The sequence below is a fragment of the Hippichthys cyanospilos genome, chromosome 12 (assembly GCF_059441005.1).
Source record: "Hippichthys cyanospilos isolate Australia breed blue-spotted pipefish chromosome 12, RoL_Hcya_1.0, whole genome shotgun sequence".
NCBI classification, from domain to species: Eukaryota; Metazoa; Chordata; class Actinopteri; order Syngnathiformes; family Syngnathidae; genus Hippichthys; species Hippichthys cyanospilos.
Window position 1 is genome coordinate 6708007 of NC_142380.1, and position 14009 is coordinate 6722015.

Genomic DNA, 14009 nt, shown 5'->3' on the forward strand with positions numbered 1-14009 from the left:
CATTTGTAAATATATACATAGCGAGGATTCAATCCATTATCAATCCACAGCAACTGGCACAATGAATACATTTTACAGGCAAAATGTATTAGCTATAGAAACAATTCTACTGCCGAAGACGTCTAAAGTGTAGCAACCCTTTAAGTGCTTTATTGTCTGTCACTTGGTTAAGGAAAGCACCTGCAGCCGCCTCAACCACATAATATAGTAAAATTTATTTTCATGGCATTAATATAATGTATGTGAGCAGACACGCTATCAAAATAATAAACATAAAAACAAAATATTTTACAGGAAGTAAGCATCAGCAGCGTCACTACCACTTTTGAGATGACTGAACGAGAAGAAGTGGACCGCAAAACCGGGAGTGCTGGTACCACTCAAAACGTCTACCAGAGACCAGTCGCGGTACCAGCAATCCGGCTCTCGCGCTAGGATGTACTGTGGATCGGATTACACCTTCAAATCAATTCCTTGCTCTCCCCTAGATCTAAAGAAGGCCAATTTCAGACTACATGGTAGCATGCCAGCGCCGGATCCCGAAAGCGAGCGGGGTCACAGGTTCTGACAGCACTGCAGCTTGCTCCCCCTCGTTGCGTCCGTTGTCGGGGGCACGCTGATGTCCACCACGTTGTTGCCGGGGGACTCGTCGTGGGCCGACCGCTCGGCGATCTGCTTCTGCGATACGATGCGGTAGATTTCTGGCGAAGGGCGAAAATGACACGTTCGGATCATTTATATATAATAATAATTTATATTTTCTCAAACAATGGTGTAAAAGGTATCACGTATATAATATAAATAAGAGTACCTGGGATGGAATGTCCAAGACAGTTTTGGAATCAAATGAATTTAATTCAGTCAGAAATCGACATTTAACATCCGCAGTACAATAAAATAAAATAATGAAAAGCTTTGATGCATCAACACCCGAAATCAACCGCTTGTTTGGACGAGAAAATGGTTGGGTAGTTAATGTGGTCATCTTCATAAAAATAGAGATCTCAAAATTCAGATTAAAACCTAAAATTTGCCTCTCTGTATTTAGACAGATGGGAGTAATGCCATTGACATTTGACAGCAAAGCCTTTGCAGTTCTGCAAGGTCAAATGACAAGCCATGCTTAGAAATCGAAAAATAAGAACCAAAGCAGATGTCCTAAGACCTGAGGTAATATAAAAATACTGGCAAGCGTACGTTGACCTTTTTGATTGTGCGGTCCTACCTGTAAGGATATTCTTGAAGGCCTCTTCAACATTTGTCGAGTCCAAGGCTGAAGTTTCTATGAAGGACAGGTTGTTTTTTTCTGTCGAGAAAACAATGTATCAATTCAATGCAGGTGGCACATGTCACTGGCAAGCACTGTCAAAGGATGTTTAACCAGTCACGGTCTTCCAAATGTCACTTGACCAAACTCACAAAACAACTGAGCTGTGATCGCTCGCTAACTGAGCCCTATGATGTCATTTTCAGTTGACAGGAAGAGGAAAAATGTGTGTTTATCAGTTTTAATTTAGCTATCAAATTGAATATAGGCAAAACATTAGCACTGGCCCTTAAAAACAAACAAAAAAAAGAACACACAATCTACCACTTATCGGAAATGACCAAAATAAGCCAATTGAGCACTGTAAAGATAACGCTGACCACTGGATGGCAGTGTTTCTACACTTACAACACATCTATTACCTACATCAATTCTAACTGAAGAATGGAAGTCAATCTTTCATATGGTAGCACCCATATTTATATAGACATAGCACACAATATTGCTAAAATGACAGAACATCGACGTGTATTCTGCTATTTCCAAAAATGAACAAAACGTTGGCCTTCAATTTCAGTTTGCCGCATTTTTTTGCCCGCGCAGCTAAAAGGGATACTTGCTGAAGCGAGGCGCCGATCCGAGTCTCGCGATCGCGTTACGGCCGGACACAGATTGAGCTCCGGTTTCCGAGAGCCGGGAGGCGGCGAGGGCGCGCTAATGGATATCTGTTGCGTACCGGCGAAAGCGCGAGCCTCGTCGGTGGGCACGGCCCGGAGGTGGCGCAGGTCGCTCTTGTTGCCCACCAGCATGATGACGATGTTGTTGTCGGCGTGGTCGCGCAGCTCCTTCAGCCAGCGCTCCACGTTCTCGTAGGTCAGGTGCTTGGCTATGTCGTACACCAGCAGCGCCCCCACCGCCCCTCGGTAGTACCTGGCGAACAAACGGAACGGGAACGTGACGCCCCCTGACAAACGAGCGTCTCGGGAGGGACTCACGCCGAGGTGATGGCCCGGTAGCGCTCCTGCCCGGCCGTGTCCCAGATCTGGGCCTTTATCGTCTTGCCGTCCACCTGGATGCTGCGCGTGGCGAACTCCACGCCGATGGTGCTTTTGCTCTCCAGGTTGAACTCGTTTCGGGTGAATCGAGAGAGCAGGTTGCTCTTCCCCACGCCCGAGTCCCCGATTAACACCACTGGAGGACAGAGAAGGAACAAATTGTCTGATATTAGCATGTGCTTATCAATTATACGTTGCAAAGCCCCTCCCACAAAAATGAAACATTTTCAACAACTTTCAACAACCGTTAGCTACACTATTTAAACAGTGCAAAAAAAATCCAGCAGTCGGTCCGATGCCAAATATCAATATCAGGTCGATACCAGCCTTATTGTAAGGTATTGTGTACTAATCAAAGCTGTTGAGACCAGACACTGTGACAGCGTGAAAGAGGAAGAATAATAAATTACGTATATCAAAACTACTAGCGGCATATGTCGTCTGTATGCGGTTTACAAAAAGTCGTATGAGTGGAAAGAAAGGGAATTAAACATCCCTACACGGGGAATCCAGAGTGGGTTTGAGAGCGTATAGAGTCTGTTTTAGTCTTGAGGAAGTCCTGTGAGGATCAGAGGCAGTCCTGGGAGCTGAGTCAGGCTGGACTTGTGGGGAAAGGGGGGCGGCTCTCAGCAGAGGTGGAGCCTTTTGTGTTTTCCCTCCTCCTCCTCCACAAAGGAAACCGAGCCGAACTTTGACAGCGTTCCGGTCCGGGCTGCAGGAAGCCGATAACAGGCTTCGCCAAAACCTGAATCGACACTTTGGGACCGCCTTGCCCTTCCTGTTTCTGCGGGGCACGGCCAGACAGGGACAGGGAGAAAGCGAGAGAGGGGAACCCTCGCCTCCGGCAGATGCACTATTCATCCCACAGAGGAGACTTTGTTACATCTAAATAGCCTTTTGCCTCCTGCACCCTCCCACCCCGGAGGTTCATGTGCCACAGGAGCTGATATGCGCATCAAAGAGGCATTTTGGATCCATCCTTACTGAAAACGAAGCTTCATGAAGCACCCGTGATTTTTTTAAACACCTCTAGATGGTGCTCTTGGTTTAAAGATGACACGTTCAACTTCTTCCCATGTCTTTAGGAACCAGAAGTTTCCTCTAGAGGAGTCACAAAATATCACAAGTGCTTCATGAAGCTTCGTTTGTTTATCGCTACTAATATTCATGAGATTCCACTCCCTGCCTGAAAAAAGTCTCGGAATTTCAAAGTACTGTACTTCAAAATAGTTTCTCATCAAAAAAGATATACTTTCATTGTTTGCTTGTACACAACTCTTGTTCAACTAGACAATGTGATGGTCTGTCCACTTAAAAAACATTTTCTATAGCCAAGTATTCCCTAACCAGCGCAATACACTTTTGGAAGAAAAAAATCCTGTTTCATTGAGAAATGCATCACTAACGACAATAAACATCCGTGTGAAATAAATTCAAACAATGTCACTCACTATAACAGCTAAGAAACAAGTTGTTTCAATGTTCCAATGAATGTGCTCTTAATTTAAAAAGAAAAAAGTAGATTTGCTGGTCCCTGCATGAATCCTTTTCGAATAAAGTGCCTTCACGTAATCCTCATTGAGAACCACTGGTCGAAATTAATTCTTTTCTTCTTACTTTTAACACGCATTAAAACACCACTAGATGACGTCGAAAGACTACTTTTACATTAGACTGGGATTTGACATGAGTACAAAAGAAATGCAACAATGTGGTACATCTGTTCAGTTACATCAATTTGGCAAGAAAATATGTATTTGTTTCATGAATATTGTTTGAGCATTTTTTAGTCAAACTTTTTTCTTTAAACTGAGAGTTACGTCTTGGCTACTCAATAGTGATAACATTGTTCGAAAGCACAAATCATGTTTCACAATCATAATAACGCACACAGGTATTAAACATTACAATCAATATGCGACATTTTCTATACATTTCTATGAGCATTTACATTTTCTATTGATCACTTTGATTTGGGATATCACCATGTCTCATCCCTGGTGAGCTTTTTTTTTTTTTAGAAGATTCATGTGATTGTTCTTGCCATTTGTTGATCTTGCTATTGCAATTTTTTTTTTCCAAGTTGTAATCCCGTATCCTGCTTGTAACTATAAATCAAGTCCAGTCCTCGGCAATTTTGATTATGGCCCGTTATAGCTTGGGTTGAGTCTGGTCAATGGTTCAGGGGCTGTTTTCTTTTATGGCTAAAAAAAAACAAAAGTTCAATAGGCCTACATAGATAGGGTGTTGCACCCTACCTTAAAAAAAAAAAAAAGCTTGAGGCGTTGGAACGTTGCAATGACAGCGTTTTTGTTTTCAAGATCATCATTCTGGCCTTGCAAAAACACAGGCCCAAATATTTGGACTGTTGTCATCTCGTCGGCATAACGGACGCAACGAGAGGCTAAAACGATTGCACAAAACCATAAGTGTACGAGCCGGCGTAAAAGAAAAACGCGATCATCATTTTTTTTTTACCTTTGAACAAGAAATCGTATTCATCGTCTCGGTTGCCCATTCTAGACGAGGCCGCTCCGGCGCTTGTTCCCCGGAGGATGAGCTGCGAGCTACGGGAGGGAGAAATTGGCTCAAAGGAAGCTAAATTTTTGCTAAAGGTTGTCCGTGGCACCGAAATGCGCCAATGCTTGCTGTCAGGGCTGCGGGAAGGCACAGCAGCAGCAGGCAGCGGCAGCAGCAGCTCCCCAACTCTGCAGAGGGAGGAGTCCCTGCGCTTCGAATATCTTCCGCGAGGGGGCGCGCCTGTGTCCCTTCAAACCGCAAACAATGCAGTTGTAGCCTTTAAAAAATATGTTAAACAAAAAAAAAGTATCAAAGGTCACTAAAGTCTGATATAGGACGCTGTTTGCGTCAAGTTGCGTCTTTTTACTGTATAGTAACGCCGGTTTTTATTGGTGTCACGTTACTTCTATGGGACTTCCGTTTTAAATTGACTTGAATGTTGCTCTTAAATTAATGTTATAGTCTACGCTAGAGACTTGACACTGAATGGTGTTAGTAGTTTTAAATTGGCTTGACAGTTTTTCAAACAACTGCAAAAGGATATATTGTGCAAATCAGTATATTTGTGAAACAATGTTGCCGTTTTTAATTAATGTTTTAGTCTAGAGAGTAGACTAAATACTCCTAGTAGTTGTACAATTTAAAATTTTAAGTACGCATTTTTAGACACATTATATGTGTTGTGTGATTTTCAGCCCATTCGCCTCTGGGTGAGTGAGAATCAACAAAGACGTAATTTTAAGCAAGCACATTTGCAATTTAGCTTCATTTTTTTAAATCAACAGTGTGACCGAAATGTACATGAAGCAGTTCCCCTTTAAAAGTCACGATGACACGTGGCTCCGCCCCTCAAGCACATTGTTCTTTTCCCATTGGCTGAGCGGAAGGTCCTGAACCAGCATGGTTGCACGTGCTTGTTGACACGCAGAAATCAAGATGGCAGCTTCCATGTTTCGCTGTTACCAGGTAAGCTCCAACCTAAAAACGGACCTGGTGATGTCTTCTCCATAATTGTAACGACTGTTGTGTTCATTGCAGCTTCTTGGCGCACATCGCGCCGCTTTTTATTCCCGGCCGCTGGCATGTTTAAGTCGTACAGGAGATGCTGACGGCGTACACAAGCTGCAGGTCAGCTACACGAGCCCATTCATTTTTCTCATGACAGTCGAAAAATGTAAACAGGAAAAATGTCTTCCAAACCATCTTAACTAGAGTATATGCAGTGGTAGCTTAACTTGCTGTACTGCATTATGTTCTCACGATGAATGTGTTTTGGGCTAACACAAAAATGGAGAATTGCTCCTAGCCCTACCAAAAAATTCACGATGCAGTTTCTAGTCAATTGACTCAGCAGTATGGAAAATTGTCCAGTCTAAAGCATTTGCATATGTTTAAATGTTAAATTCGATGCAATCGAAGTACGCTCCTCTCATTATTTATTTGACTTCAAGGGTTACTTCACGTCAACGTCTGTGGATGTATTAAGAGCACCACACATCTGCTTCCTCAGGTGCGATATGCTTCGGCTCGCAAAGGTTTCCTGGGAGAATTTGTCGATAACCTTCGTCAGGAGTTCAATAAGAATCAGGAGATGAAGGAGAACATCAAGAAGTTCAGAGAGGAGGCCAAGAGGCTTGAGGAGTCTGATGCCCTTCAACAGGCGCGGAGGAAATATGTAAGACAATCTACTTGATGCTTCACTGCTGCAGTTTTTTTTTTTGGTGTGATGGGCAAGTGAAGCCTTATGAAACTAAAGCATTTCTTCTAATTGTGCCAAAAACGATTTATAGCCTCAAAAACCAAAGCCTCAGTCTCATTTTCCTATCAATATTTTTCGAATTGATGATATTCTTATAATTGTTTGAAACCAGTGTTACATATTAGTTTTTGTACGATATTTCTTCTTATCAGAAATCTATAGAGGCAGAGACAGTGAAGACCTCGGAAGTATTTAAAAAGACGCTGGGCTCTTTGTCTGAAACGGTGAAGGAGGTAAGTAACACAGCACGGCCTGTAAAACCTTATCTTATGTGTCAGTGTACCATAAATTTGGGACTACAGCTACACTGGAATACAAGCTGCAGCAGCCAACCAACATCTTTTCAAAATAACACAGAAGAAATAGCAGTTCAAACTCAAAATGCTTTTTTTTCGGTCTGTCTTTGTTTAATCGATTGATTGTTTTATATAGCATACAATCACATTGCACATAATTCCGATTTACAATCATAAATATGTATGTGCGTATGTAAAATATATGTGACATTTTTATACAAGATCTTATTTAACTTTTACATATTTTTAAGACTATTTGAAACTATTTTCAGGCACAGCCATCGATTCACATCTTTTCAGTTCTATTTCATGGTTGTTCCATAAATTGACACTTTAAACAGATACACACATTTGCTTAACCAATTATTGCCCCCTGGTGGCTAGCAAGTAAAACTGCAGATGAGCCACATTGGACTATAAACCGCAGGGCTTTAATCATAAGAAAAAAGTTGCGACTTAAGTTCCGAAATTTACGGTACTTTGTTGAGTAAAAAAAGAAAAACATCTCTAAGTAGAACACCTCAATTTTGGGGGAGTACACATTTGTACTAAGATTGATGTAAACAACTACTCCAGTATTTGCTTCAGAGCAAATACTGCAAACTGTGTTTCAAAATTCCTGCTTTTCCCAAATGAAAACAAGTCCGTTTTAAAGCATTTTGGAACGGCGTCCAACACAGAGCATCGGGGAGGCGAGCCGGACGGACATCGGGAAGAAAATCAAGGAAAGCGTGGAGGAAGCAGCCCGCAGCGCCATGCACTCCGCCGAGACCGTTTCCAAGGGAGGGGAACGACTGGGCAAGACCAGCGCCTTCCAGGCCATCTCCCAGGTGAGAGGAGGGCAAAAAATAACCTTCTTTCCGTTTGTGATGCGCCAAATGATTTGTTTCAAACATATCAGGTGACCGATTCCCCTAAAAATCGCCTTTTTAAACTCTTGCTTATCTCTACTTTATTTCTCACTTTTGCGGTTTTTGCACAACACAGGTTCAGCTAATGGTGCAATGTTGTTTCTCGTTTGTTCATTTTGGCATCGCTACTTTCTATGCTAGTTTCCAACCGTCTTGCCGTGTCATTGTTGGTAGCCAGCTGACTGTGACACGGATAGGGAGGAAACTGGGCCATTAATAACTTTGTGGCGTAATTAGGACACAAACACAATCAACTAGTTGTCTCTTGCGCTCACAGAGCACGTTGTTGTCATGCCTGCAGAGCGTTGAGTCCATGAAGAAGGAGATTGATGTTGGGGATGCCGGACCTTATAAAGCACCCCATCAGCTGAGGAAGAGGAGTGACTTCTCTTCTAAAGGAGGAGCTGACAGTGACACGAGAGTCGTTGAAGCTAACGAGTAAGGAAATATTGCCGCACACTTGAAACCTAAAATGATCACAATTTATAATTCTTTGCAGACGTCTGGTTATTGGTGCATTAATTCCTTCTGAGGCACAACCTCATAACTCATTCCATCCTAAATTTTAGGATAAAAGAAGGTCTCAAAATAGTGTTTATTGCTGCATTTACCTTAATGCCCTTAAAGCTCCCCCACAGGCCCCACTGGGATCCTAAAAAACACTCAAATGATGTCAAAGATTGACAAAACAGCTCTGCAAAAGAAACACGTGTTTCAAGCCTTGAATTTGTAATCGTTGCTGCTGATATTTTGTGTTGCAGGGAGGCTTTGGGTGTTGTTCTCCACAAGGACTCAAAGTGGTACCAGCAGTGGAAGGACTTCAAAGATAACAACATGGTTTTCAACAGTAAGTCTGGAAGATCTCAGATGACTTTTAACCTTTAACCTTTTCAGGGAACCCCATCCTACTGTAATATCACCCGGTCTATTGTTCCAGTTCTGCACTGAGCAGAGACTGAACAAAAACGGTCCGTGATTGGGGACAAGACTTCCCTATTATGCAGATGCAGGCAGTTCCTTTTTTAAGCAGCAGATGGCAGTAGACGCTGTTGATTCCACCATTTTGCAATCCTAGCTGAAATGTTACTTTAATGTGCCCCCACAGATTCAAGTTTGATCAAAGCATAACATGGCCTTCTTAGGAGACTCCTGGGTTTTTTATTGTGTTTTTTTTTTCTCTGCAGGGTTCTTTGAGATGAAGATGAAATATGACGAAAGCGATAATGTCCTTGTCAGAGCGTCCAGAGCGGTGACTGACCGGGTCACCACCGTTCTCGGTACGGAGCTTCACGTTCTCACCCAATCAAGATGGAGTCTTGTTTGTGCGAAGCCAATATTGAATGTTGACGCGCTTCGTTGTCCCAGGTGGTCTTTTCTCCAAGACGGAGATGTCTGAGGTGCTGACTGAGATTGTCAAGGCGGACCCCAAGTTTGACAAGGACTCTTTTCTCAAACAATGCGAGAAAGACATCATCCCAAACATACTGGAGGTGAGATACTCGCCAATGTTGATGGTCCAATCAGATTTTTGAAGGCAACTTGCAAGTTTGGCATTTTAGCCAGGAACTTGAAGTCCAATCAGAACTTTGCAGACCACATCAAATGATGTGGCGGGCCAGATCTGGCCCCCGGGCCTTGAGTTTGGCACCTATGTTTTAACGTCACTTTTTCATGTGTGGTGTTATTATTTTGGAGATGCCACTTTGCAGTCACTTCTAGTTTTGCGAGTTTAAAAGGGGCTGTGCCCGAAATTTATTTCTAAAATGTAGAAACATCAATACAACGGATGTAATGTTGACCTTTTTTATTTTCTTCTGAAGGCAATGATTCGTGGAGAGCTGGATGTGTTGAAAGACTGGTGCTACGAAGCCGTAAGTTCTTCACAGGTTTTCGATTTTGAATAGGGCCCAGACAATAATAATCTAATAATCGAGCCAAATTGGATGATTCACCCATCTTGCAAACTGTTTTGTTTTTGTTTTTTTACACAAATTTTGCTTTGCGTCCGCAGACATACAGTCAGCTCGCCCATCCCATCAAACAAGCGAGAGCTCTGGGCTTGCTCTTCCAGTCCAAAATCCTTGACATCGATAATATTGACGTAAGTGCCCAGCGGTCATGCCCACCAATGTTTTCCGCGTTTAAGTTACCTTCCCGATGTTGCCATCAGTTACTTCATTTTCCGCATTAGTTTCACAATTAATGTTTTGTGAGGCAAATGTCTTCTTTGTTGCTTGCAGTTGGCCATGGGCAAGATGATGGAGCAGGGCCCGGTGCTGATCATCACCTTTCAAGCCCAGGTGGTCATGGTGCTGCGAAGCCCCAAAGGAGACATCGTGGAGGGCGATCCGGTCGGTCTGGTTCCATTTACTGAATCTGGTCCAAAAAAATTGACGTTCATTTGAAGTAAGACTCTCTTCTGCTTGACAGGAGAAGGTGTTGAGGACCATGTACGTTTGGGCTTTGTGTCGCGACCAGGAGGAGCTGAACCCCAACGCGGCGTGGAGACTCCTGGACATCTCCGCGTCCAGCACGGAGCAGGTTCTCTAGCAGGTAAAAGAAAGGGGCGGGGCTAGAAAAATGATAAACTGGAGTCCGGAGTTCCTGCATGCATTCATCAAAAGGGGACACAAACACACAGGTAAGAGGGGATATGTGCAATGGACATCTCCTGTAAATAGATGGGACCATGAAAGCATCATTACTTGACTTTGGAACATTTCACGTTTTTTGTTGTGGAATGAGTCAGGACATATGTGTCGTTTACCAATTTTTTTTTTGGTACATTTTGATGTTTGTTCATCATATTCATATTTCGCATTGTGAACTGAAGAGATCCCGACTGCATTTCTGTGTTTCGCTTTGGAATGAACTCAGTCATTGTCGAAATGGATTTTAGACTCACGCAAGAATGGATTATTGCCGTCAATGGCGGTGAATTCACGGAAACTACCTGTCAGTTTCAAAAAGGTTTGAACTGCACGTACTCAATATGATGATGGCTTATAGCTAGCAGGAGCCTTCAACTCATCATTAAAGAAAATTAAGGTAATAAGTAGAAGGACTGATGTGTTTTTGCCTTTTTTTTCCTTATCAGATAAAGATTAGTAGTCCAAAATGTTGAAAATCGATATTTGAAACTGGTATTTATCTTCAGCGAAAGGAAGGTTATTGGTTCCAAATTTAACAAATAATATACCTGGTTCATTTGTCTTAAAGCATATGTTTGTTCATAACAACTTTTCCGGTTTGCATATCATTGATTTTATTTATTTAGTTTACCACAGAAGAAAATAATAAAAATGACTGAAATGTTAACATTTCACTGACCTCTGTTTTGATTTTATGTCTGTATGTGTACATACTCACACCTCCTAGCTTTCAGCCGAGAAGATAAAATATTTGTGTGCTTGTTTAAAAAGAAAAAAAACAATGCAGTGAGCGTGCTACAAGTCCAATTTAGAGTAAGAGCTTGTGGCGCTTGAGGCCATGTTCTGCAAGCCTCAGCTGTGCACGGTTGTGAGCAAATGAATGAGCGTGGCTAAGGCCTGGAACCTGAGTGCACTCATCACTATTACATTCACAATGTTCTATGGGGCACAATAGATACATACAAGCCAGCTTGCACTCCAATGACACAGAAGGCAAATGGCAAGAAGTTCACATTATTATGTAAGCACATGTTGGAGGCCGTTTCAATAGCCCGAGGCTCTACTTGCCTTCTTTTTGCTCATTTTGAAATTGCTGCTTTGTGTGAAAGTAGTCGGCGTCGTGTTGCTTTTAACCCCTTTGACGGCCGCAAAAAAGAAATCTTGCATTTTCTTGTTTTCAGGACTCCAATAACAAAAAATGTATGTCCATGAAAAAAACGTAAATAATAGGTCGACGCTGATTTTTGGCAATAAAGAAATACCCTTAACAATTATCAGCCCATTAATTTTTGGAATGAGTAAAATAAAAATAGAATGATATAATAATAAAGATAAATTACAATAATTAGAATATGATCTAGTAATAAAGATACATTAATATGTAAGATATCATGTCATAATAATAAAAAATCTAAAATCAAAATCTTGAAGCGTCACAACAGAAATCCTTTACTCCCTCTTCTGCATTCCAGTTAAGAGCTAAATTAACTGGAGATGTCCGAAGGAGGAGAAATTTGAACGTCACAAGCATGAGGTTTCAGTCTCACAGTGTGCCGGTTTGACCTCCTGACATTAGCCGGACTTTGGACCAATGAGAGTAGCCGAATGGAGTTGACTTTCATAAGCACGCGGCGGGGAGCTGTTTAATGATCTGCTCAGTGTTGATCGCAATGGGCGCTCTTTTAATCACATGACAATTAATTCAACCGTGCGGGGGGCATCAGGTGGGGGACATGTTGATTTGCACCTGCATGCGATGAACTAATTACGTCTCGCAGTGGAAGTGGGCCGGCCGGTTGTTTGTTGTCTTTTGTCCCACATCTTCAAACTATGTCATTTCTTGCGATGTAAGCAGAGCCAAGCTGGGTCGCAACGCCATGATGCAACCTCGCCGTAGGTAACGCACGGTAATCATTCCTTGGAGCGGATCGTCCGCAATTTGCGGGTCAAACAAAGTGCGCGAGAAAAATGTCAACCGCATTGGCTTTCTTGCAACAAGGACGTTTCGATAGGATTGTGCATTCAATTTTATTCACCAATGAATTGATGACAGACCAGGAAAAAATATCTACAGTTATTAGCACATTTAATTTACTGCTTTTTAATGCTGTGAAAGGAACAGGGCGTTATGCTTTTCAATTTAAGAGCAAATCAATGAGAACTTTAAGGAACTTATTGCAAAGGTGTGTTTTAGTGGCTCCATTTCAAACCATTGTCATTAGTGACGCCATTTTCTGACAGGCAAACCAGAAATCAAACATATGATGTCTTCTGTAGTTGCTGAATAGAATAGGGCCGAGGAACACCACAACAAATGCAGTCCATTTTTGTCTTGTGTTTTTTTCCGGTACGTAGTGTCTTTAGATCTACTGTTGTGCTCGTTAGTTTACATATGGGGTACATTAAGGCATTTCAAGTGGTATATGAGATTTTAGGGGTCTCTAAATATAAGAGTACCTTTTTATTTTCAAATTAAGAGCAAATGGATTGGAACATGGAGCAACTTAATACAAAACTGTGTTGTGTATCTTTTATGGGTTTTTTTGCATTTGCATTGTCATTATACTGAATAGAATACACCAGGAGATACCACCTCAAATGTAGCTCAATGTTTTTTAAATGCCCACATCTGACAAATAGTATGTTTTGATCTAGACTTGTGCTCATAGGTTTCATTTGAGTGCATTAAGATACTTTTCTGCAGGTATCAGCAAATCTAACTGCCTGCTTTGTAATGGAGTGACAGTTTTCCTTTCAAATTGAGAGCAAATGAATTAGAACATGAGAGTTATTGTGTTATAGTGACTCCTTTGCAACATGTCGTATGCCTTCATTTTGTTAAGCTTTTTTGTCCAGATTTATGTTTTTTTTTTCCAAGCAAGAAATAAATGAGATGATCTCATCTGAATGATGTTGTTACCTCCCCCATCCAAGACATATTTTTTGCTGGTTATGATTTACTACAGAAATATTTCACAGGAAGTACATTATTGAAAAATATGTGGCAAACCACTGCCCTAAGGGAATGTGTCCTTATGGGAATATATTTTTTTAGACATTTTGAGGCACGCTGTTGTTAGTTACCGTTTTAGGTATCTTTTATGAGTTTTATGAATAATCCTATTTTTCATCGGCATGGGGGGGGGCGTGTGAAAGGTTTTCTTCTTTCCTGGTTGTGGGGGGCTTTGCACAATATAATTGAAAAGCACAGCTTTATGAGCATATCTGTAACTTACAGAATGATCAAAAAAAATGACCCTGGGGAAAATGTCTTCTGCTCCAATGAAACCTAATGCAAATAGGTCCTAAAAGACGAATGAGTGTCCGCTCACTTGCCAAGCAGATATTGCAACAAGCTGACTTGTCTTTCTTGCGTCCTCAATCCTTGTTTTCCACTGCGCTGAGCAGCAATAAAACCCAACGTGTCATCTTACATCATGCAAAAGCTTCCCTCTGCTCTGGGCGCTTCATTCTTTCAGGGGGGCAAGCCGTCCAAAGAAGGGAAACTCTGGAGGGGGGGGGGGGGCACTGATGGAGGCGGGGCACACCC

The 14009-nt window shown here is 42.0% G+C and overlaps 2 protein-coding genes across 2 annotated transcripts; one reads left to right on the forward strand and one right to left on the reverse strand.

The window, feature by feature from the left end:
• Positions 1–193: 193 nt before the first annotated feature.
• Positions 194–5049, reverse strand: LOC148414614 (ras-related protein Rab-11B-like). Its single transcript, XM_088430177.1, has 5 exons — positions 4801–5049; positions 2263–2458; positions 2004–2197; positions 1226–1306; positions 194–701 (listed from the first exon to the last, which is right to left on the reverse strand). The coding sequence occupies exons 1-5, from the start codon at positions 4838–4840 to the stop codon at positions 556–558; spliced, it is 657 nt and encodes a 218-aa protein (XP_088286303.1). The 5' UTR covers positions 4841–5049; the 3' UTR covers positions 194–555.
• Positions 5050–5683: 634 nt separating this feature from the next.
• On the forward strand, positions 5684–11126 carry LOC148414615 (mitochondrial import inner membrane translocase subunit TIM44-like). The gene is made up of 13 exons (XM_088430165.1): positions 5684–5808; positions 5881–5970; positions 6353–6517; positions 6754–6834; positions 7578–7727; positions 8110–8246; positions 8570–8655; positions 8993–9085; positions 9174–9298; positions 9629–9679; positions 9820–9909; positions 10049–10159; positions 10239–11126. The coding sequence occupies exons 1-13, from the start codon at positions 5779–5781 to the stop codon at positions 10356–10358; spliced, it is 1329 nt and encodes a 442-aa protein (XP_088286291.1). The 5' UTR covers positions 5684–5778; the 3' UTR covers positions 10359–11126.
• The last annotated feature ends 2883 nt before the right edge of the window (positions 11127–14009 follow it).

Coding starts and splice junctions, on each gene's coding strand:
- LOC148414614 (XM_088430177.1), bottom strand. CDS start 4,840: ATGGGCAACCGAGACGATGAATACGATTTCTTGTTCAAAG. Junction 1,307..2,003: donor CGAGGCTCGCGCTTTCGCCG/GTACGCAACAGA, acceptor TTTTCTCGACAG/AAAAAAACAACCTGTCCTTC. Junction 702..1,225: donor CTTCAAGAATATCCTTACAG/GTAGGACCGCAC, acceptor GCCCTTCGCCAG/AAATCTACCGCATCGTATCG.
- LOC148414615 (XM_088430165.1), top strand. CDS start 5,779: ATGGCAGCTTCCATGTTTCGCTGTTACCAG. Junction 6,518..6,753: donor AACAGGCGCGGAGGAAATAT/GTAAGACAATCT, acceptor TCTTCTTATCAG/AAATCTATAGAGGCAGAGAC. Junction 7,728..8,109: donor CCTTCCAGGCCATCTCCCAG/GTGAGAGGAGGG, acceptor TCATGCCTGCAG/AGCGTTGAGTCCATGAAGAA.